The sequence below is a fragment of the Saccopteryx bilineata genome, chromosome 2, assembly GCF_036850765.1.
Source record: "Saccopteryx bilineata isolate mSacBil1 chromosome 2, mSacBil1_pri_phased_curated, whole genome shotgun sequence".
Lineage (NCBI taxonomy): Eukaryota > Metazoa > Chordata > Mammalia > Chiroptera > Emballonuridae > Saccopteryx > Saccopteryx bilineata.
Genome location: NC_089491.1, coordinates 379,679,838 through 379,705,730, shown reverse-complemented (window position 1 = coordinate 379,705,730; position 25,893 = coordinate 379,679,838). Strand labels below are relative to the sequence as shown.

General features: G+C 42.4%; 1 protein-coding gene across 2 annotated transcripts in view; it reads right to left on the bottom strand.

The window, feature by feature from the left end:
* Positions 1-4,647: 4,647 nt before the first annotated feature.
* UTP18 (UTP18 small subunit processome component) overlaps positions 4,648-25,893 on the bottom strand; it is a 35,037-nt gene continuing 13,791 nt past the window's right edge. Inside the window, exons 10-14 of one of the 2 annotated variants that reach the window (XM_066263988.1) lie at positions 14,577-14,700; positions 12,781-12,955; positions 7,449-7,591; positions 6,128-6,166; positions 4,648-5,379 (exon numbers count right to left, since the gene is read on the bottom strand). In XM_066263988.1, coding sequence (XP_066120085.1) covers positions 6,142-6,166; positions 7,449-7,591; positions 12,781-12,955; positions 14,577-14,700 — 467 coding nt within the window. In that variant the 3' untranslated portion in view covers positions 4,648-5,379; positions 6,128-6,141. The remainder of the gene's footprint in view (positions 5,380-6,127; positions 6,167-7,448; positions 7,592-12,780; positions 12,956-14,576; positions 14,701-25,893) is intronic. The other variant, XM_066263989.1, reaches the window with a different exon arrangement.

Here is a 25,893-nt window from a genome sequence, read left to right as displayed (position 1 = left end):
GGTATTATGTGAAGTGAAATAAGTCACAGAAAGACAAATACCGTATGGTTTCACTTACATGTGGAAACTAAATAAAATAAAATTGAAACAGACTCAGAGACAGGTTGCCAGAGGGGAACAGGGTTGGGAGACTGGGTGGAAAAAGTGAAGAAATTAAGTGGTGATGGAAGGAGACTTGACTTGGGGTGGTGAACACACAAGACAATAGATCATGTGTTATATAATTGTACACCTGAAAACTATATACTTTTATTAACCAATGTCACCCAAAAAAAGTCAATGAAAAGGTATTGTAATTTTAAGAAGTACACACTGGTAGTTACAAAATAGTCACGGGTGTCAAGTACAGGACAGAGAATAGAGTCAATATTCTAATAACTATGTATGGTGCCAGGTGGGCACTGGAAATATCGGGGTGGGACACTTTGTAAAGTATATGATTGTCTAACCACTGTCCTGTACACTTGAAACTAATACAAAATAGTATTGAATATAAACTGGAATTTAAAAAAATTTAAAAGTACGCACATCCTACTTTGAGAACTACTCATCTAGGTAAGGATGATGGCTTTAAGGTTGGAATGTCCAACCTCTCTGGACCTCAACTTACTTCCTTATAAAAAGATTATTACTCCCTATACAAAGGAACAGTGAGGATTCCCTGAGGTGACCCATACATCCTCATGTCAGCACAAATACGCATCAGGAGCTCAGAAACGCTGTCCCGACCCCCTCTCCCTTCCCCCCACACCTCTGACCCCAGCACCATCTCCTCCAGGTAAGAACGGAAGAGACCGCCATGCTTTCTGCGTTCTGTGTGAGGAATCTGGAGATGAATTTCAGTGAGATCCCAAGTCACTGAAGAGCAGACTGCAGGCGTAAGCATCCTTTCCACGGGCAGGGTCCGCTTCCATCCCATTCCCAAGCTCAGGTATAAAAACGCTGGTCACAAGTCCTGCAGCTGGTCGCCTCGCTCTCTGCAGGCCTAGGAAGGGTAATATATCCTCACCAGAAACACACAAGCAATAAGGCAAGAGACTTCTACCTGTAATTTTTTCAATGAGAAGGAAGTTTCTGAGATTTAAATAAAAAATTTTAATTGATTTTAGAGGAAGGGGGAAAGAGAAGAAGAAAGATCTGTTTGTGCCCCGATTGGGGATCGAACCGGCAACCTTTGTGTGCCAGAACAACGCTCTAACCAACTGAGCATCCAGCTAGGGCCAGAGAATAGAATTCTTTAGTTTAATGAGTATTAGTGGGAATGGGAGAGATGAGCGGGATACACCAGACTTCAACTTGTCCATTCATCACTCCAAATAAACCCGAGTATACCATGTGGCTCTGGATGGCAAAATATCACCTCGCAGCTCAAGATAATCCCCCCAAAACAGAAGTATGAGCTACATTCATGTTAACTTAGCAATTGCCAGTAGAGAACTGTATAAATGAGTTCATCACTGCAGCTCTCATCTCCTTGGAGAGTGAACTCTGGTTCCAAAGAGAAGCATGAAGAACCTGACCCAAATCCCCAACACCCACTGAGAATGAAAAACCACTAGAAGATACAGGATCGGTAGCATCTCTGTCTGCAGGACAAATAGCATTTATCTATCTTGAAGATTAGAACTGGGAATTCTTGACTCTACCCCTAGAAGAGTATGAACTGACCCAGAGGTTTTGGAGTGAAAACTTAGAATACTGCTTCCATCCTTTTCTCTACTAACTTCCTATAAATCTTTCACCCTCTGAAAACCATATGCAAAATAAGCACATATAAGGCTTGGTGTCTGCTTCTGAAAGAATGGCTTAGCAGAAGGTAAAGACAAGGTGGTAAAAAAAAACTACCAAAAAAAACCACCTTCCTTCAATTCCTCTCATAATCCAATGCTGCCCTCTAGCAGCTCAAGAGAGAAATAACACTAACAAGGCCAACTGGAGTCGGGAATCTGAAATGTTTAGCATTGTATTATTTACTATGAAAAATGCTGCTACAATCGGAGGGGACAGTCTCCATAATTGTACAGCAAAAGCCCATCTTAACAGAAAGATGCTGGATGTGTTAGCACAATCCACACCTACTGGGGTGCTCTAGGGCATTGCCAGTCACCCTGGAAGGGCCGCAAAGGCACTGAAGATACCCTCCATTGACCTGCTTGTTTGAACACTAAAGTGGGATTACTTTTCTGGGCAGAGCCGTGTTTTGTCCCTGGAAGAACTTTCTCCTCCCAACTGACTTTTCCATGTTCAGCACAGAGGTGGGGTAAAAGCTCTTAGACCTACTTGATACTTCTCATAACCAATACAAATACATGGTCCAGTGTCAGTTTTTCCTAAGAAATGTAGGGAACCAGGGGTTGGGAACCTTTTTGGCTGAGAGAGCCATGAACGCCACATATTTTAAAATGTAATTCCGTGAGAGCCATGCAATATGTTTAACACTTAATACAAGTAAAAGTGTGCATTTTATGTAAGACCAACACTTTTAAAGTACAGTAAGTCTCTGAATTCTTTTTAATAACGTTGTTACACTGTTGCTAAGCAATGATGAATAAAGTACTTCTTACCATTAATGCAACTTCTGGTGCTGCATGGTTTTGCTGATGGCTTTGTAGTCTGGTTGATACGTGGTGAGGTTAAGCTTCATGCAGGCGTTGAGACTTCTATCCGTTAAATGTGATCGTAGGTTGGTCTTAACGTTCTTTAGATGTGAGAGACTGCTCACATGCATAGTAGAACCAAACATTGTCAGTACAGCAATACTCACATGCTGCAGTGTGTGGTATGTGACAGGAAGCGCATTCCAAGTTTTGACAATCAGCCGGTCCGCGGGTTGAAGTTTTTTCATTTCTCCCTACTTGTGTTTGCTCGCCAACTCTGCTTGCTGTCGTGCAAGTCTTTCTAAATCTTCAGTGACTTGAACTTATTCACCCACATGTCTGAGGCCTTCCAGTCAGCAGCTTGTAGCTCAAAATCTCTGACGGAGACACTGGGGATGTAACTCAGGTCGGCGCTGTCTACTGCACACTCGTGTGGATGGGTGATGAACTTAAAAAGACGAGTGCACTCGCGAAATTCTCCAGAGCGTGCTTTGAATGACTGCAGATTAGATGTGAAGCTCACTAGCTGCTGGAGATCAAGATGTTGAGCAGGGTCACTTGCTGTGCAAGCATTTTTAAACTCTCTAGTAAACGACCTGTTTCAATGTCGAGGATGAAGAGTTCCAGCTTGTTTTCAAATGCAAACACTGCTTGTTGAAGAGATAAGACTATATTTCCAGCGCCTTGCATTTTCACATTGAGCTGGTTCAGATGTTCAGTCATGTCCAAGAGATAGAACTGCAGGAGCCACTTAGTGTTAGCTAACTCAGGATGCTCAACGTTTTTCATTTCAAGAAAAGTCCGGATTTCGCTCAGACAAGCTGTTAAATGCCTGAGCACCTTCCCTCTTGACAACCAATGCGCATTGCTGTACAGCAGCAGACCTGGATAATTATTCCCAACTTCAAGCAGTGTTTTAAACTGGCAATCATTTAAAGTTCGGACAATAAAGGACCAGCGACATCCCCTTACCAAGCTGCTCGCCACACATCTGAGCACAAAGCACCTCCTGATGTAGGATGCAATGAAAACTTAGGATGGGTCTCTTTCCATGTTCACGAGGAAGCGCTACAAATCCTGTTTTTCCCCACCATGCACGGAGCACTATCAGTACACAATGAAATGTTTATCCATCAGTAATTTTTTTTCTTTAGCAAACTCAGTGAAAGACTTGAATAAGTCCTCCCCTCTTGTCTCTTTCATAGGCAAAACAAAAGACTTTCCTCATGGAGTGTGCCACCGACAGCATACCTTGCAATCACGCTGAACTGGGATAAATGGCTTACGTCTGTTGACTCATCCAAAGCAAGAGAAAAGAATGGTGCTGCATTTATGTCCTTCACTTGTGTTGCCTCAATTTGATTTGCCATCATGATGGTACGATCGTGAAAAGTTCTTGCCGACAGAGGCATGTCTTTTATTCATTTGATTATCTTGTCTTTATCCAAAAAGTCGTCAAAGTTCATTGGCAACATCAAGCATGAATGTTTTGGCATACTCCTCATCTGTGAATGGCTTTCCGTTTCTTACAATTGCTAAAGCACCAGCAAAGCTAGCCGAATTCCAGTCACCTTGCTGGGTCCAAACACGGAGTTGCTGCTGACTAGCTTGCACTCTGCACAGTAGCTCTTGACATGCTTTCTTCCTGCTGTTCCCGCTGGATATTTCAATGCAAAAGTAGTATGGCGTGTATCGAAGTGCCACTTTATATTCGTTTCATCGATGCAATTTTATCATTACATATCAGACACACTGCAGAACCTGCTCTCTCCACAAAGGCAAATTCCTCTGTCCATTCCTGCTGAAAAGTACAATACTTCTCATCTTTTTTTCTTCTAGCCATCTTCGTCAAAAGGGTTTCTGCAATTAGCTAGCTGACTACTTGATTAAAAAAGTAATTTACTTTCTGACCTCACAATGACCCGTGTACATTAAACATTATCCAATAAAAATCTGTTGTTGTCCCGGAGGACAGCTGCGATTGGCTCCAGCCACCCGCAACCATGAACATGAGCGGTACGAAATGAATGGATTGTAATACATGAAAATGTTTTATATTTTTAATATTATTTTTATTAAAGATTTGTCTGAGAGCCAGATGCAGCCATCGAAAGAGTCACATGTGGCTTGTGAGCCATAGGTTCCTGACCCCTGGAATAGTCTAATGCAAGTTTTTATTACAATTGAAGAATTATGTAATCAATTGTCAACATTAAAACGTCAAGGAAAATTTAAGTTGGTGTAATGAGTATTTCCAGGAAGGGAAGGAGGCTATAGTAACAGGTTTTCACATGCCTCCATTTCCAACAATCACAACCATTTGAAGTACTAAGGCCAGAAAATCTTTTCATTTCCATAATCACTTTTTCAGGACACCTTGGAAGTTGAAAATTCATTCTGTAAGATCTCATCATTCTCACATGAGGCAATCCGTGCCTCTGTTGGTTGTCACCCTGAAACAGGAAGGTCTATGCAGGGAAAGGAGGAAATATCAATCAGGTTAATTGTGAAGTATGAGAACATCTGCCTGTTACTTCTGGCTAGCAAGAGGTGTTGTCAACCTCTCACATTTGGTCTTAGAAGCAATGCACCCAAGTTAGTGTGCCTGTGTTTAGGTGGGGAGGGAAGAACTGCATACATTTATTTTCAAACAAAAGTTGCCATGTGTTTATTAAAACATTTCTATTAACTTAAATAAAAATCTTTATCCATATCTTCACACATTCTGGAAAGTTTCTGAGAAGATATATCAGGACGGGCTTCTCTTGTGACTCAACCGAACCTGAGGAAAGAACAGAAGAAATTACACACTTGATTTTTAACTGCTGATCATCAACAAATAACAGGTGTTGGCAACGTAAGTTTGGAAGGCAGGACAGCTGGACACTTTTCCCTCCTGGCTAATGTTTTGTTCAACATTTTTCTACTTTCAAAATTTATTTTCTCTATTTAAATCTAGATGTGCTCCCAGAGTATCTCCTCAACAATATGAACTTCAAAGAGCACAACTGCAGAGCTCAACCTCAGAACTACCACCATGTCTCAAAGATCAAGCCAGGAGACAGGAAGCACAAGCTACTGTTTTGAATTCGGGGCAGCAAAACTAATGACCAGACATTAACTAGGTCTGTGACAAACTCTATTACTCAGCTACAAAGCAAGCCACTTATGATCTCTCAAGAACACAAAATAAAAGGACTTGAGCTCATGGAAGCCTTACTTATATCTGAAGATACTATCTCTAGCTGTTCAGTCTATTCTCCTTTGTGGATTAAATGTTCAATACTTACAATACTAGAGAGCTGATCTCAGAAGAGAAGCCAGATTGTTGTGATTTGGGATAAGAAATTCCCAAGAAAGAGTCTAATTCAACCAGGCTCTTCCTGATCTCCTTCCATCACCCTCCCCAAACTGAGCACAGAGCAACCCAGGGGCAAAGAAACCAAGACCAGCTAACACGGTCCCTCTGCCAGTGACAGCAATGGGTGGGACTTAAAACCCAAAGAAGCAATTTAAAAGGATTTTCTTACTTCAAATAATGTCTTTAGAAGTCTGAGTAATGGTGCAACCTGCAAAAATAAAAGACAAGTCATCTAAACCACTTTGCGGTTACCCAGAGTACTGTCAATCACATCACAGAATGGCACTTAGGGATCCTTTCAGGGGAGAGGGTGGTGAGCACATTCTCCCCAGGCAGCCAGGGAACGACTTCGCAATCTCACAGGCTGAAGGATCCTAATGCTAATACCTTAGATTTTAGATAAAAGCATTTAACTCGCCCCAAAGCATCAAACTGGAGTCTATGAAATACCTGATCAGCCATACCCAATAAAAGTGGTGTCAGTCCAATCTACTTGTTAGAAACGCTCACTAGAAAGCAATGCTCTAGTGAAAACTCTAATGGCCTTTGGGGCTTACTTAAAGAAAAATTCAGTTACAATAAACCAAAGCTTTGGATGATAATTTCTAAGTGCAGTAATACTCTGCATTCTTTTATAAAATCTGAACTAAATCAACAAAAATGATCTGAGATGAGAATGATAGAATATATATCAATTTTCCAGGTATAACCCGTTTTCCTTTCAAAGTAAACAGAACTTGAAGCCATATATTGTTTGCTCTATTATTCTCTTCTCACAACTATATCCTCAAAATCAATTTACATGCCTACTTTTCTTCACTCCAGATCTCATTCTGTTGAGAAAGCAGGCCTTCCCTGAAGCGTACACACATAACCACAGGCCCCTAGACACACTCACTGCCCACCCAGGGAGCAAGAAAGGGGCTCTGACTGGAGACGCAGGCTTCCAGCTCTTCGTTCTCCCTCCAGAGCCCCCTGTCCCCTGCATCTGGCAACAATACTACCGGACTTCACCTGTTCCTGCTTTATAGCAGTACATTGAGTGCAGAAGAGAAGCTGCACAGGGCCTAACTTCTGGGTAGCTTACAGCTGCAGGGAAAGAAACATCATTTTTAAAAATCATTTAAATCTAATGGAGTCAACAGTGAGCTGCCAAATCAAAAGGTTCATCTAAACATAAGGCACCAAGAAAAGGGCAATATTATTAAAGTGGCTACTTTTCCTCAACTTGACATTCACAAACTAAACAGCTCACTCAAAAAAAAGAAATTCTCCAGGTGAATGTTTCTGATAGTGCACATTTTGTTAAATAATGAAGATGATATGTCAAGCAATAATCTATAATTTGTTAATAACTTATTATTGTAATAAATTATAGAATTAACATATTGTATATAATTATAGAATACGGAATGTAACAAGAGCATCTCTTCACATTTTCTAAAGAAGATTATAGGCATTCCTGAATTTTACACATAAATAATACCTACCTATACATCACAGCCTTGCCCTTTTCATTGCCCAAAGCAAAATAGCCACTTCTTGGAGAAAAATCCATGGTATGAACAAGAGAAAGGTTCTTCTTTTTGAAGACTGGGAAGTTTGAAAACACTGTACAGGAAGGAAGGTGAACCTGCAGGAAATAACAACAAGCTTTCAACTGCAACAGCTGGGAACTCAGCTCTCTCCAATTTTCATCTTCACCCTATCTTTTAGCTAGAACAGAGAATTCATTTTGATTGTAGCAATATCCTAAAATTAAAATGTGACTTCCTATGTGCCATTCATTCCCTGATAGGGAAGGGAGAGGAAAAAGGGTTTCCTGGATGCTTTGATGCAGCACCCAGCAGGGAGCCTGGGTAGCCAGGTGTTTGCTGAATGAATGAATGAACTAAGCTGAACAGTCGGCAGCAATACCCATCAGTGCCCTAACTTAAGGACCACAGGAAAGAATATGAAAATCTGTCACAGGGAACAGACACTTTAAACATTATGAAGAGTCTGATTTTATGTAACTGAACCTACGCAAAGTCATACCAACCAATTACTCTAGTATCATATCATTTCCTTCTCTCACTTTTACTTTTCAACTATGTGACACATTCTTTGCCTTTTGCAATCTCTCCTCCTCAAGGAGAACTGAATTGTGAAAACCTAGCTTCTCAAGTGAGACTGTGTTCTCATTTCGAGCCAAAAGCTCCCCTCAAGGCCAAGCCTAAGCACAGAGGGACACAGTCTCTTTCTCCAACCGAGTCTACTTCTGGGGAAAATGAGCCCAAGTCCAAGATAGGCGACACAAGTCCTCACCCAATGGGTAGGTAAATAAACCCAAGCAGGGAATCAGTTACCTTAAGCAGAGTAGGATTTTAACTGTCACTTTCAAATGTTCCCTAGCTCTTCCAAGAAATATAGCCCCTTCATGTTCAAATACATAAAGCTACCATTTAGCTATTCATCTCTTTATTTATATTTATTTATCTTGGTAGTATGTCATCCTCCACATTTCTAGATGAGACTGTAATCATACAATCAAGGGGGTTTTCGTAGACAGGTACCATTAACACATGCACCTGCCTATTCAACAGGTTCCACAGTCACTCGTTAGGGCCTACTCCCTGACTCTGTGCCTGCTGACCAGTACGTCAAGAAGGAAAGTGTACAGTGAATCTTCAAGCCATTTTCAATTACTCTCAACTTCTCCCAAAGACAGGCTCTGACTGCACAGCATGGCATCAGTGCAAAGACATAAGTGCTAACGAGAAGTGGTCTTGACCCACGAAAGCGAAGAGGTTGGCAGTATCCAATTTGATTTTAACTTTTAAACTTTTTAAACACCACTGTGTATAGGTCCTTTGAAAATTTAAGTGTGTGTATGTGTGTATTTAATAAAGCAAAATAGTATTTTAGGAGACATGTCATAATACTGATATTGCAAAATGTATTTATACTTTGTTTTAGAATGCAGAAATTGAATTTGTAACAAGTGATGTGGTGCCTGATCTGGTAGTGACGCAGTGCAGAGAGCGTCAGACTGGGACCCGGAGGACCCCGGTTCCCCGAGGTCGCCAGCTTGAGTGCAGGCTCATCCAGCTTGAGCGTGAGGTCGCTGGCTTGAGCGTGGGATCACAGACATGATCCCATAGTTGCTGGCTTGAGCCCAAAAGTGGCTGGGTTAAGTAAAGGGTCACTCATCACTCTACTGCAGCCCCTGGTCAAGGCATTTATGAGAAAGCAATCAATGAACAACTAAGCTGCAACAATGAAGAATTGATGCTTCTCATCTCTCTCCCCCCTTCCTATCTATCTGTCCCTCTCTCTAACTCTGTTCCTGTAAAAAAAACCAAACAACAAACAAAAAAAACAAGTGGCGTGGTTTAATTGTTTTGCTTGGTTACTATAAGTCTGCATCCTCCAAGCATGCACCAACTTTGAACAGGCATCATGGGAGCAGACCATCAGGAAATAAGCATTTGCTGCAAGCGCCAAGGACAAAACTGTCCTCGATATAACCTAATAGTCTTAAAGTATGCCTATATATTTGCTCATTAACTTTTCTATCATGACTTAGAAGTTTGGGGAACTGTTTTTCTGACTCTTCCAAAATAAAATATACCAGAAGCAACCTTCCTACTTGCATGACTTCCTAAAGATGATTATATTAAACCATCCTTTTTATTTTCTGACTGAAATTGGGAAGAACAGTCTCCTACTTTGGATTCATGAACTTTATACTTAAGTCAACTGCTTATCATAAGTAAGAAGCTCCCTACAAGACAAAAATTGGGGCATGAGACACAAAAAGTCCCAGAAATACTGTGGTGAATACATACACTTAGAAGTTTATGATGTAATCAGCACCCCCTTAGGTGTGGTGCCTTCGTAAGACAAATAACCCACACAACTGTACCCAAAGCCATTCCTTCACACAACAGGCCGGTGTGTTCTAGAATAATGGGGGAAAACACCAATTTACCAATACCTCTTTTTCATATTTTATCTCCTTTTATTGACTTGGCTATTGGGAACAAAAATAAAATGTTTATCATGTCCTCCTTAGAGACTCAGCTATATCTATAGGCAAAGCCACTCACCAGTCAGCTATATCTATGGGCAAAGTCCCCAGTGTAATCTACCACTTTATTAATACACCTTCCCTCAGACCAATGACCCCCATCTGGTTAGACGGTGGCTATGTTCTAATCTCTCTTTATGGCCCTTGTATTAAAAGCTGTAATTGAAGCATTAGGAAAAAGCCCCATAAAAACCAAACTTCTTCACCTTAGAAAAGTTCCCTTGATCACCACCCACATTTATGATTACAGTTAAGGACCCAGATATCAAAAGTCAACAAGTAAAAGCTAACTCATCCTTAATTTAGTGGGTAAGAAGTTCTACAACTTCCTACTACATTTAAGATTATAGCTGTAATAACAATTTAACTTCTGGGTCTCTTCCTAGAGCAATGGGTGTAGATCTATATTCATGGCGTTGTGCTGGGTAACAGAATTGTTTGGCTCATTACAAGAGACAGCGTTTAATGAGGCTAACACTGTTTCTCTGAGCTATTCTGAAGCTGCTAACCTGGCTTCTTCCCAGTAGATATTATGGTTGACTAACATGTAAAAAATGGGGTTTGGCTGTTACTGATGAATTCCTTGTATGATTTTGCCACAATAAAACACTGTAAGTGCTCCATGATCAGTGAAGCAAAGTAGGCAGAACCACTAGACGTTTTGCAGAATATATTATGTCACCATGAGATAGAGTCCATGGTTTTGTAAAACAATTTACTACTATTAAAATGATAAAAGATTAGTGGAGATTTTAAAGCTGACTTGAATTAGAACCTTCTTGTTTATCAGATGATTCACTCAACAGAGAGGCAATAAAACAATGCTAGGTTTTTCAAACACTTTGTTCTAGCAGAATCCTTCTCCCTCAAAGAAAACATTACGTGGAATGCCAGCACACAGCAGGCGACAGGGAAGCAGCTCCTCGTGACCGGGGGAGCGCAGCGCAGCCTCGTCCCGGACCTCTCTGCCCTCTGAAGTCCTGCACACACTCTGGGCTCTGAGGACCTCAGTGGGAAAACAACTGAAGTGCTTGAAAAAATATAGAATCTAGAAGCACAGTTCTGCCCTTCACCCTGCCCCTCACTCGCTGCTGACTTGGGGTAATCTAATCCTCTGAGAACTGTTATTTGACTCACAATTTTTTATAGACTTCCTCGTAAGTCTTTGTAAACTATACACTATTACAAAAAGCTGATGGAGTACGCAAGAGTCTTTGCTCAGTGTAGGATAAAAATAATGGTCTCTGTGAAGCGCTTACAACCTGGTAGTAGACAGGTGACAGCACAATGCAGTACTAATATTCAAAGCTCTGTGCCATCTGTTTACCTGGCGCCTAGAGCAAGTCACTAATGAATGAGTAAACTGAGCCTGCCTAAAGGGACACAAGTTCACAGAGAGGCAGAGAGGCAGCCACACTGAAGCTGAGCTCTGAGAGGAGGCAGAGAGGAGTTAACACAGGCCGAGGCTGTTACCTCAGAAAGGCAGGGGTGGCCCTGAGGTGGCATCTGGGAACTTTCTGGTAAACAGTCCCCTACACTGATGTGAAACGTTCTCTCGATGACAAGGATGGCTGCTATGCCTAAACCATCTGTACAATGTGGTCCACACTAAACACCAGCTCTACTTCTGGAGCCTAGAACTTTGGGACGTGCTAGGCAGAGAGAACCTACACGATCAACCACCAGGAAACAGGATGGCACTGAGTCTCTACCGGGCCTGCTGGTGGAAGACGCCGAGCACACGCTGCCGCACTCCCTAGAGGAGCTCCCTCCCTAGAGGAGCTCCTTAGAGGAGCTCCCTAGAGGAACTCACTAGAGGAACTCCCTAGAGGAGCTCCCTAGAGGAGCTCACTAGAGGAACTCCCTAGAGGAGCTCACTAGAGGAACTCCCTAGAGGAGCTCACTAGAGGAACTCCCTAGAGGAACTCACTAGAGGAACTCCCTAGAGGAGCGGTACGTGTCCTGTGACTCCACAGCAGAGGACTGCAGGAAGCCCGCGCTGGGTTTCCGCCAGACTTCGCCCCGTGCTGACTGTTCATATCCTTTCCCTGTGGTAACTCTTAGCCTTAAGTACCACCTCACACTGAGTCCTGTGAGTGCTCCTACAGAATCATCAAACCTGGGAGGGGTCCTGGGGACTCCTGGCAGAGTATATGCACAGTACTATCTAGCTATTTAAAGCGCAATCCTTTTACACAATTTACTTTCCAGTGCAATTTATCTTCAAAATCTAAGACTTGCCTCCATTAAGACAATAGGCCTTAAAAATAGATGAAGAAAACTATAGAGGAAAAGAGCATTTGCCTTAAATATATCCCTTAATAATAGGCTGAAAAGAAACTTCTGATGACAAAAACCCACTTAAATGTTAATAAACAGCAGTTTTCCCAAAAGAACGGACATAAAACAATTTGATGGCTACTGTGCATCTTTTCCACAACCACACCCAAAAGCTATGATACTAGTAATTTCTACATTAAAAGAAGTTACTCTTTTAAAAATAATCCAAGCCCTGGCAAGATAGCTCAGCTGCTTAAAGTGTTGTCCCAAAACAGAGGTTGTGGGTTTGATCCCTGGCCAGGGCACATACAGGAACTCATCAACGTTTCTCTCTCCCTTCCTCTCTGAAATCAACTAAAAAAAAGTTCCAAATAAAACATTAAAAATAATCCAACACCCTCCTATTATCTTTCCATGTCTTCAACTTAAACTTTAATATTATCAATGATAAAAGGGTTAAGAAATATTACCAATCTGACTGCTTCTTTCATTTTTTCTGAAGCAATGGCCAGGATTTCCGTGGTGGGATTGAAGGTCAGAGAAGAAACACCTGTAACCAGGTTCATTATAGCTTTTACTGGCTTTGGGTTTGTTTCCTGGAGACAAGAATCCTGACTGTATATGTTTACCACTCCACAATTAGAACTGCAAAGAGAGAAGGGAATACAACAGATGAAAAAGAAGCAGACGGGCCAAGATGGCCCCAAGCCGTGGAACACCTCGCCCCACCGGCTCCCCTCAGCCTGGCTGGAGCGGTCAGGTGTGCCCACCACTGCTCGCTCTTCCTCCAGGGCAGGAAAGGGAGGGCACCAAGAGCTGCAGGGGCACAGGAGTCCTGACCACCTCTGCCTCTGCCCCTGGAGCAGCCGAGGCTAGTGCCTGCTGGGCCCTGGGTCCCTCGGCTGAGGGCCAGGAAGGCAGACTGCCGGTGACCACATGTCCAATGACCCTCGCCCCGCCAGAGGCCGGTCCACGCTGGACCTGGAGGGATGGGGAACCCCAGCGTGATCCGGCCTGTGGGCTGCACTCTCCGGGGGGCCTCCCCACACTCCTCACAGCCTTGTTCCTGGGCTATACATGGAGCCCGTTTGTGTGCTCAGCTTCCAATCCAGCCCCTGCCCCTTGGGAAGGGTTTACTGGGGCCCAGGATCTTAGCCCGTTGTTTTCAGCGACCCCCAAAAAGGCCCAAGAAGCTCTGCCTTTCTTTCCCCTCGAAGTCCTGCTAGTTGTGGACTGCTGCCTAGTGCACGCAACTCGGGCCAACGCTCGGCTCCTGCTGCGAAGTCCCTCCCTACGAGACCGCACAGGGGTGGTGACCAGAGCTACCACGGGAAGAGGGGCCTTAACCAGCGCACTCCACACCGAGCGACCTGCTCCTGTCCTGTCCACAGCACATCACACGGTGCTGCCCTGGTCTCCAAGCACCGCTCCTGCTTCCACTGTCCTCTGCCCCCAGGCCCCAAAGGTAGCAGCTGAACAGTTTTCAAATGTGGTAGGATGTTTACAAACCATTTCCCCAATTTTCACCCCAAAGGAGGGAATAAAGTGAAGAAAGAATGATAAGTACGCTATCCTTCTAGACAGCAAGACTCACTGGACCTCCCACCATTTGATTTGACAGAATCTCTACGGATCAATTGTGTTTAGTCCAAGAAAGTCATAAAAATCCACTTCTGGTGCTGAGCAGTGGTTAGCAGGGACCAATTACAGGTAAGTCTCTAACGCCTCCTCCTCCTACCCTGCATCTCTAGAATCAAGCAGGGGAGTAAAGCTATCTGTTCCCCAGTGTAATAACCATTTCTCCCGTGATCACAGAATAACGTGCCCTAGCTAATATTCTACGATACTAGCAAGCAGTGTTCCCAAGGAAAACGTTTGGTTTATACCAGCTCACCAGATGAGGGCAAACACGCCTGAAGTATCTTAAAGACGTAAACCCAAGCTCGCCTTATTCTACTTCCTCACCAATGACAAGCAGCTGAAACAGAAATAGGAACTTGATGTGATCAAATGGATATTTCAAATATAAGAAAAAAATACAATGATTTAAGGCGGTCCAGTATGTTCTTTGCTAAAGAACTGATAAGCCAACAAGATTATTAGATGTTGCATCGAGACGGCAAAATGGGAAGGACCTGGTTCACCGATTGCCTATTACTAAAAAGTTTAAGAACATAGCTACTCGAGCACTCTAGTACAGTCAACCCTTCAGTATTTCTCATTAGCACAACGTGATTCATAGTTACAGGAACCTCTCTTTACTTACCTACAAGCCACATACTGTCCATTCCTAGATGCTGCAATGCTCAATCCAAATGAACTGCCTTCATCAACAAATCTGTTCAGGCACTTCCTGGAATTCACGTCCCAAACGTAAACTTCCCCATCCCCTGAGTGGAAAAGTCCAAAGAGGTTTGGTTAATTTTGCTATACACTTGAAAGACTGACCATTCTTCGTCCCTTTCGAATAGTACAAGGGACTACAAAGGAAGACCTAGCTCTACAAAACTGGCCTAAAAGTAATTTCTGCATGCATTCCCATATACAGAAAACTGCATCTTCAATTAATCATTAATAAATAGTATCTTCAGATTTAGAGTGAAAAACTCTTGGCTTGAGTTGTGCTTTTAGAAAAAGCTTCTACAATTCACTCAGCTTACAAAAGCAAATTTGAAAAAAGGACAAGAAACAAAACACCCATCAGCAAAGGTCTTCCAAAAGCTATCAAGAGATATTAAAGCACCTAATATGTAAGACGAGGTGATTTAGATAGCAAACTGAAGATGATGATGACAATGACAATGACGACGACGATGACGGAGAGGAGGTGAAGAATGAACTGACCCAGCCAAGGCATTTATAATCTAATTAAGAAGCTACGCACAATTAATCTATTACCAAATAAATAGTAGGAAATGCTAAATATAAGTAAACATAAATAGTTCTGAGGAAGGAGAATTTGTACAAGGGAAGAAAGAATATTAAATCTAAAGAGAATGCAAATATTTTCACAACAGAAATGACCATCTAACTGCCAACACCAGTCCTTGTTTCTCTGCCTCCTCCAGCACTCAATGCTGCTGCTCGCCCTTTCTCCCACCCAGAATGGATTTATTTCTACAATGCCCATACATGCAGCTCAGAGTGGCTGCTCACTCACTGTCAGCTTTCTTTTCTGTGGCTATTCCTCTAAAGTTCACTGTTTTGTATAGTCTCGTCCTCCCAGTGGGAATTCAATAAATCTGTTTCAACCATGTCCTTAACAATAAAACTTCCCAGGCTGGCACGTGGGTCTCGGTTAGGAAGCAGTGAAACACAACTGGAAAAATTTAATAGGGTCATTTTTCAGCACTTTGTCTGCAGGGCAATGGCACAACGAAGGAAGGTGTTTAAAGACTAGCTAGTAAGAGCCTAACACGGGCAGAGAAGGGATCAAGGGCAGGAAGGTCATCTGGAGAGCAGGGCCCTTAAAGGGTCACAGGTTGATGGTGACTTAAGCACAAGGGGCAATGATGAAGCCATGGGGGGGAAAAAAAAACTCTGATAAGGTTGAAAAGATAAATTCTTTTTTCAACTCTTCCTCAAAACTTTATATGTGACAATATGAACAATACGATGCCAATCACATAAACTACTCCTTTCAGAAAAGGAGGAGGGAAAAGAACAGGGGAGAACAACAAGCAAAATACAGGCGACCCCTGGTTACCAAGGTTCGGCCTTGATTACCCCTTCCTGCTTTTTCTTATGGTCAATTTGACCTCCACCATGGGGACCAAATTTGTAAATATTTTACATCTCTATCCAATCCATACCAAATCCTGGCCCTCCACCTCTTCTCTCCAACTCTGACTTTCCCTGGGTCCAAGGGCCATGTCATTAGGGTTATAGCTCTGAACCAGTATTTATTCCTTACCTCTCAGAAAAGCTAGCATAGAAGATGGCGCTGGAGTAGGCGAACGTACCAGCATCTACCTCCCAGAACCAATGTGGATTACAAACAAATTTTATGAACTATCAACTGGAAAAACCAACTTTGGACTAAACTAAAAGGACTCTTCAACCCAGGAACGCTGAAGAAGCCACCCAGAGACTGGTAGGAAAAGCGGAAACGCGGAGAGGGCTGCCCAGCTTCTCGGAGCGAACGGCAGCAGGGAGAGATTCGCGTGGCGGGAAGTGAGTTTAGCAGAGGGGAAAGGGCCCTGAGCCCCAGGAACAAAGCCCCAGCCTGCAGCCCCAGAGCCCAGAAGAAGCATAAGGACAGTATTTAGCTGGAAACAAGTCAGGATACTGTTTGTGAGAGAGTCTGATTTCTCAGACCCAGGATCCTTCTTAAAGGGACCACACAGAACATCTCTCTCACAAACACTCACCCGGGGCTCCTGGAGACGGAGGGAGAGGGGAGAGAACCACAGTAACAGGAAGAGAGTGCAATCTAGGAGGCATAGGGAGAAACATTTTTGGGAGATAGCCACTCTAACCCCTAGGACGAGTCACTCCCCAAAGCTGAAGTGAATATTTCCCCCGGAAACAGCAATACCAGCAAAGGGAAGCAGGAGAGCAGCCAAACAAGCTCCCCCGCGGCATTCAGAGCAGAGTCGCATAGAAGGAGGGAGCTTTCGGGTCTACGGTAGTGAGTCTTAGGGTCCGAGCTGCAACGCCCCCACCCACACGGCTGAGGGCGCACCGGAGAGCGGGCGGCAGCGGGAGACAAAAGCGCGGTTCTGCTGGCAGGGGCGGAAGCCGGCTGGCCACCAGTGGGCTCAGGTGTGAGCTCAATCTTGCCCGGCTAGGGAGAAGGGGGCGTGCAAAAGCGGCTAAGCTCAGCTGCCGGCAGCCTGTAATCCAGCCTCCAGGAGAAGGGCGGGAAACCCAGAAAGGGTAGAAACCAGCCCCGGAGCAAGGGCAGAGGAGCACATCCCTGCCCCGCCTGTGCAACCCAGGCTTGCGGTCTGACTTGGTAGCAGGCTCCTCCCGCGGGGGTGGAGCCAAAAGCCCAGAAGAGGCGGAGTTCCGCTACGAAGCTGAGCTTGGGCACGCAGCCTTTCCTGGTGGTAGAGCCAAGGCTAGCAGCTGTTCCTTGAGTGGGATCATCCTGCAAAGGCAGGGCGAAAGCTCGGAAACAGGCGGAGACCCGCAGCTGAGCAAAGGTGCTCGCCAGTGCCCTCAGGACCGAGCATAACATCACACACGGGGGCGGGGCAAAGGCCAAGGCCACCAACCCTTGTGCACCCGAGCACGTGATCACAGCCACTCTCGTGAAGAGAAAATGCGGAGGCAGAGAAATACAACACAAATAAACCAAGAAAAATCCCCAGAAAAGGACCTAAGTGAATCAGATATAACCAAATTACCAGATGCAGAGTTTAAAATAACGATTGTTAGGATGCTCAAAGATATTAGAACCACCATAGATGGCCATTACGAAAACCTAAATAAAGAGATAACAAATATAAAAAAGGACATTGAAATAATAAAAAAGAATCAGACAGAAATGACAAATACAATATCTGAAATAAAGAATACAATGGAAGGAATTAAAAGCAGGATGGATGAGGCAGAGAATCGAATCAGTGAGTTAGAGGACACAATAAATAAAGGCATGGAAGCAGAGCAGAAAAAAGAAAAGAGACTCAAAAAGTCTGAGGAAACTCTAAGAGAGCTCTGTGACAACATGAAGAGAAATAACATCCGCATCATAGGGGTTCCTGAAGAAGAAGAGAAAGAACAAGGGATAGAGACTTTGTTCAAACATATTATAGCGGAAAACTTCCCCCAATTAAGGCAGGAAAATATTTCACATGTTCAGGAAGCACAGAGAACTCCATTAAGGAGAAATCCAAAGAAACCAACACCAAGACACATCATAATTAAATTACCAAAGCTAAAAGATAAAGAGAAAATATTAAAAGCTGCTAGAGAAAAAAAGACAATCACCTACAAAGGAGCCCCCATAAGGATGACTTCTGACTTCTCAACAGAAACACTTGAGGCCAGAAGGGAATGGCAAGAAATATTCAAAGTAATGCAGAACAAGAACCTACAACCAAGACTACTTTATCCAGCAAGGCTATCATTTAAAATTGAAGGAGAAATAAAAAGCTTTACAGACAAAAAAAAACTAAAGGATTTTACTACAACCAAACCAAGGCTGCAAGAAATGCTAAGGGACCTGTTGTAAACAGATCAAAGGAAAAAAAGAATATAGCAAAAGAGAAAAACAGTTTTAAAGAAAAAAAATGGCAATAAACAATTACATATCAGTAATAACCTTAAATGTTAATGGATTAAATGATCCGATCAAGAGACATAGGGTAGCTGCGTGGATAAGAAAACAGGACCCATACATATGCTGTCTACAAGAGACACACCTTAAATCAAAAGATGCACACAGACTGAAGATAAAAGGATGGAAAAAAATATTTCATGCAAATGGAAATGAAAAAAAAGCTGGGGTAGCAATACTTATATCAGACAAAATGGACTTTAGAACAAAGACCATAGTTAGAGATAAAGAAGGTCACTACATAATGATAAAGGGAGCAATACAAAAGGAAGATATAACCATTATAAATATCTACGCACCTAATATAGGAGCACCTAAATATATAAAGCAGACTTTGATAGACTTAAAGGGCGAGATCAACAGCAATACTATAATAGTAGGAGATTTCAATACCCCATTAACATCATTAGATAGGTCCTCAAGAAAGAAAATTAACAAAGAAACAGCAGACTTAAAGGACATATTAGATGAACTCGATTTAATAGATATCTTCAGAACCTTTCACCCTAAAAGAGCAGAATATACATTCTTTTCAAGCGCTCATGGGACATTCTCTAGAATAGACCACATGTTAGGGCACAAAAGCGGGCTCAACAAATTTAAGAAGATTGAAATCATATCGAACACTTTCTCTGATCACAATGGCATTAAACTAGAAATCAACCACAATAGAAAAATTAAAAAACATTCAAACACTTGGAAACTAAATAGCACGTTATTAAACAATGAATGGGTTAACATTGAGATCAAAGAAGAAATTAAAAAATTCCTAGAAACAAACGATAATGAGCATACATCAACTCAAAATTTATGGGACACAGCAAAAGCAGTCCTGAGAGGGAAGTTTATAGCATTACAGGCATACCTCAAGAAGCTAGAAAAAGCTCAAATTAACAACTTAACCCTGCATCTAAAAGAACTAGAAAAAGAACAGCAAGTAAAGCCCAGAGCTAGTAGAAGGAAGGAAATAATAAAGATCAGAGCAGAAATAAGTGACATAGAGGCTAAAGAAACAATACAGAGGATCAATGAAACCAGGAGCTGGTTCTTTGAAAAGGTAAACAAGATCGATGAACCTTTAACAAGACTCACCAAGAAAAAAAGAGAGAGGACTCAAATAAATAAAATTAGAAACGAGAGTGGAGAAATAACAACTGACACAACAGAAATACAAAATATTGTAAGAAAATACTATGAAGAACTGTACGCCAAAAAACTAGACAACCTAGATGAAATGGACAAATTCCTTGAATCATATAATCTTCCAAAAATCAATCTGGAAGAATCAGAAAACCTAAACAGACCAATTACAACAAATGAGATTGAAACAGCTATCAAAAAACTCCCAAAAAATAAAAGTCCTGGGCCTGATGGCTTCACAAGTGAATTCTACCAAATATTCAAAGAAGAACTAACTCCTATCCTTCTCAAGCTATTTCAAAAAATTCAAGAGGAAGGAAGACTTCCAAACTCCTTTTATGAGGCGAGCATAATTCTGATTCCAAAACCAGGCAAAGACAACACAAAAAAAGAAAATTATAGGCCAATATCCCTGATGAACTTAGATGCAAAAATCCTCAATAAAATATTAGCAAACCGGATCCAGCAATATATGGAAAAAATCATACACCATGATCAAGTAGGATTTATTCTTGGGAGGCAAGGCTGGTACAATATTCGCAAATCAATCAATGTGATTCATCACATAAACAAAAGAAAGGAGAAAAACCACATGATAATTTCAATAGATGCAGAAAGAGCATTTGATAAAGTCCAGCACCCATTCATGATCAAAACTCTCAGCAAAGTGGGAATACAGGGAACATACCTCAACATGATAAAGGCCATCTATGACAAACCCACAGCCAACATAATACTCAATGGGCAAAAATTAAAAGCTATCCCCTTAAGATCAGGAACAAGGCAGGGTTGCCCCCTTTCACCACTCTTATTCAACATAGTTCTGGAAGTCCTCGCCACAGCAATCAGACAAGAAAAAGAAATAAAAGGCATCCAAATTGGAAAAGAAGAAGTAAAACTATCATTATTTGCAGATGACATGATATTGTATATAGAAAACCCTAAAGTTTCAGTCAAAAAACTACTAGACCTGATAAAAGAATTTGGCAAGGTGGCAGGATATAAAATCAATACTCAGAAATCAGAGGCATTTTTATACACTAATAATGAACTGTCAGAAAGAGAAATCAGGGAATCAATCCCCTTTACCATTGCAACCAAAAAAATAAAGTACCTAGGAATAAATCTAACCAAGGAGATTAAAGACTTGTACTCAGAAAATTATAAAACATTGATAAAAGAAATCAGGGAAGATACGAATAAGTGGAGGCATATACCGTGCTCATGGTTAGGAAGAATAAACATCATTAAAATGTCTATATTACCCAAAGCAATTTATAAACTCAATGCAATACCAATGAAAATACCAATGACTTACTTCAAAGACATAGAACACATATTCCAAAAATTTATATGGAACCAAAAAAGAACACGAATAGCCTCAGCAATCCTGAAAAGGAAGAAAAAAGCGGGAGGTATCACACTTCCAGATATCAAGTTATATTATAAGGCCATTGTACTCAAAACAGCATGGTACTGGCATAAGAACAGGCACATAGATCAATGGAACAGAACAGAGAACTCAGAAATAAACCCACAGCTCTATGGACAACTGATATTTGACAAAGGAGGTAAGACAATACAATGGAGTAAAGACAGCCTCTTCAACAAATGGTGTTGGGAAAACTGGACAGCTACCTGCAAAAAAATGAAACTAGACCACCAACTTACACCACTCACAAAAATAAACTCAAAATGGATAAAAGACTTGAATGTAAGCCATGAAACCATAAGCATTTTAGAAGAAAACATAGGCAGTAAGCTCTCTGACATCTCTCGCAGCAATATATTTGCTGATTTGTCTCCACAGGCAAGTGAAATAAAAGACAGGATAAACAAATGGGACTTTATCAAACTAAAAAGCTTCTGCACAGCTAAAGACAATAAGAACAGAATAAAAAGACAAACTACACAATGGGAGAATATATTTGACATAGCGTCTGATAAGGGGTTAATAACCAAAATTTATAAAGAACTTGTAAAACTTAATACCAGGAAGACAAACAATCCAATCCAAAAATGGGCAAAAGAAATGAATAGACATTTCTCCAAAGAGGACACACAGATGGCCAATAGGCATATGAAAAAATGTTCAACATCATTAATGATTAGAGAAATGCAAATTAAAACCACAATGAGATATCACCTCACACCAGTCAGAATGGCGCTCATCAATAAAACAACACAGAATAAGTGCTGGCGAGGATGTGGAGAAAAGGGAACCCTCCTGCACTGCTGGTGGGAATGCAGACTGGTGCAGCCACTGTGGAAAACAGTATGGAGATACCTCAAGAAATTAAAAATCGAACTGCCTTTTGACCCAGCTATACCACTGTTAGGAATATACCCCAAGAACACCATAGCACTGTTTGAAAAGAAGAAATGCACCCCCATGTTTATGGCAGCATTGTTCACAATAGCAAAGATTTGGAAACAGCCCAAGTGTCCATCAGAGGATGAGTGGATTAAAAAGCTTTGGTATATATATACTATGGAATACTACTCAGCCATAAGAAATGATGACATAGGATCTTTTACAACAACATGGATGGGCCTTGATAACATTATACTGAGTGAAAGAAGTAAATCAGAAAAAACTAAGAACTATATGTTTCCACACATAGGTGGGACATAAAGATGAGACTCAGAGACATGAACAACAGTGTTGGGGTTACAGGGTGGGGGGAGGAGAGGGAGGGGGTTGGGGGAGGGGAGGGGCACAAAGATCATGGCTTTTCAGCATTGGCCATATTCCCCCCTTAATCTATAGACAGACAGCAAATATTTACGTATGGTGTTCCCACTATAAAGACTGCTGTCTTAGGGACAAATGCTGACAAACTATTTCAGCAGTTCCTCCTTCTTCAAAGACTTATATGTAAACATAGAGCTCCATGTTTCATAGGACATACTCAAGCTCACTCCAGGCTTCCTGGTGCTTTAGCACAAGGGAATGCCCCCCCCCCTTTTTTTTTTTTGTATTTTTTTTTATTTTTTCTTTTATTTATTTATTTTTTGTATATTTCTGAGGATGGGGATGGGGAGGCAAGCAGACAGACTCCTGCATGTGCCTGACTGGGATCCACCTGGCATGCCTACCGGGGGGAATGCTCTGCCCATCTGGGATGTTGCTCTGTTGCAACCGGAGTCATTCTAGCAACTGGGGCGGAGGCCATGGGGCCATCCTTAGTGCCCAGGGTAGATTTGCTCCGGTGGAGCCCTGGCTGTGGGCGGGAGGAGAGGGACCGGGAGGGGGGAGAGGGGGAGGGGTGGAGAGGTAGATGGGCGCTTCTCCTGTGTGCTCTGGCCAGGAATCGAACCCGGGAATCCTGCACACCAGGCCAATGACTCCGACGGGTCTACCATATCATGCTTTTTACTTAAAAAAAAAAAAAATTTACATTTCTTTTGAAAGCTGATGAACAGGAGACACCAAATCTACCTTCTTTATTAGATCTAGCTAATAACACTGTTCTGTCTTTTTTCCAAATAGCTCCAGATATATGGAAAAGATTTATATAGGCGGATGGGGATCCTCAAACCCCTCAGCGAGATCTTCTGAGAATGGCTTTTAAGATACTAGAGGCAGAAAAAGCCCAATAGAGATCAGGGGGAACTACCAGCTTTTAGGATACACCCTTAAAGGCTCCAGCACCCCAAAGGGGTCTCATAGGATGCCATCTGGGTCTTGCTTCAATAGTGGAAAGGAAGGTCATTGAGCTAAAGCCTGCCAGGCTTACACACCTCTGCTGTGAGGAAACAGGGACACTGGAAGGTGGGCTTCCCCCTCGCTCCTCTAAGGGAGGGTTCAGTCTCTTCCAGCCCTGCTCCAGCCACCTATGACCTAACCTTGCCCAGAATGCTGGGGTTTGCCACTGAAGGCTGAAGGTGCCCAGGGCCGTCGACCCCATCTACGACACTGTGGACGAGCCTAGGGTATTTCTTCCAAGAAGCAGGTAAACTGATCTCATTTGCACAAGGGCCACTTAACTATGTTTTGCCTGAATAGTCAGGTTCTTTATTCTTCCCTCAAAGATCTCTGTTGTGGGTGTTGATAGTCCTATTTTCTGCTGCTTTGCTTAATATATAGTGTTTCCTTTATTCCTCCTACCTCAATGCCCCACTCATATTTCAGGCTTGGACCTACTCTTAATTTAGAGCTCTTTCCTCCTTTTGCCAACTTGTATTATGAATTTACCTTTGCCACCCAGCTTAGTGTATCCCAAGGTTCTCTTTACCAGGCCACAGTCACAGAGCTCCAGGGAAAAGCAACCTGGTCTCAACTCTCCAGGCAGAGGAGAACAGAAGCTCCATATCCACGCATGCTGCAAATGGCTTTTCCCAGTCTACCTGAATCATTACCAGCTAGAAGCAGTGGTCATTGGGACTTGGACATGAGCTGCAAAGTATAGAATGGTGACAACAATTCCAGTGCCATACGGACTTTTCCTGTGGGGAACTTTCCTGGACTCCTGCTCCCTGTGACAGCTCCTAACAGACTGAACTGTGGTTGGGTTGCATTTTTCAGGGATTTGGCATGGTGAGGGGGCCAACTTGGACTTGGGGAACATGTTAAGGACACTACTCATTTATGGATTCTTGCTGTATTGGCCAAGAGTTTGCTTAAAGGCTTTTAATCACTGTAAAAAAAATAGAGGACTAGATGAAGAAGATGGGGCACATATACACCATGGTATATTATTCAGCTAGGAGAAATGGTGACATTGGATCACTTCTAGCGGAATGGTGGAGTCTTGGTAGCATTGTGCGGAGTGAAATAAGCGAATCAGAAAAAAACAGGAACTGCAGGATTCCATACATTAGTGGGACATAAAAGCGAGACTGAGAGGCATGAACAGGAGTGTGGTGGCTATGGGGGTGGGGGGAGGGAAGGAGGGAGAAGGGGAGGGGAGGGGGAGGGGTACAGAGAGAACTGGATGGAGGGTGGCAGAGGACGATCTCTCTTTGGGTGATGGGTATGCAACATAACTAAATGACAAGATAACCTGGAAATGTTTTCTTTGAATGTATGTACCCTGATTTATTGATGTCACCCTATTAAAATAAAAATTTATTTATATAAAAAAAAAAAAAAAAGAAAGAAAACCTAGCATAATGTAGGGAATATAGATACTGTTGACCTTCTTATGTCAGCTGGTTTAAAAAAATACAAATATAAGTAATTCAGCTTTGTAAAAGTTGGACTGTAGGCCAAAACTAGAAAACTTAATGTAAAGTTAATCCTTTTCTATTTTTATTGATGTTTTTTAAAAATTTTTATTGATTGATTTTATAGGAAAAGGAGGGTGTGGGGAGCAAGAAGTATCGACTCACAGTTGCTTCACTTTAGTTGTTCATTGCTTACTTGTCATATATGCCTTGACCTGGTAAGCCCACGGTCTCGAACCAGTGACCTTGCGTCCCAGGTCTTTCTTTGCATTATCCACTGCGGCCACCAAAAGCCAGGCAAGTTAATCCTTTTTTAGAAGTTGATCCTCCTTTAAATTTTTTTTTTAATTTATGTTATCAAATGTTCCTTGCTGAGGGAAAATAAAAATTAAGCTAAAAGCTCCACATAAATTGCAAGAAACCACTTACAAGCAGAACCCCTCCAACACCTCCCACTATCGAACAGCGAGGACCACACTGAGATAGGGACGGCCCTCAAAACCTTCTGGAAAGGGAGCAGGAGCCAAGATGACCCTGGACAGTCAAAACGGCAGGAGAGCAGAGAAGCACAGTAAGAGACATTATCCCCATCAGGGACGAAAAAGAGCTGGTCACAGGACTAGAGACATCAGGGAAGATGAGGCCCAAACTGCTTTCACACGATGGTCAAGACAATTCCAAACATTATCCAAGTCAAAAGTAGCTGGAAGAGCCTGACCTGTGGTGGCACAGTGGGTAAAAGCGTCGACCTGGAACGCTGAGGTCGCCAGTTCGAAACCCTGGGCTTGCCTGGTCTAGACACATATGGGAGTTGATGCTTCCTGCTCCTCCCCCCCCTTCTCTCTCTCTCTCTCTCTGTCTCTCTGTCTCCTCTCTCTAAAAAATAAAATAAAATCTTAAAAAAAAAAAAGTATCTGAAATTAAATACGTGATTTGCCTGACCTGTGGTGGCGCAGTAAATAGGGCATCAACCTGGAACGCTGAGGTCACT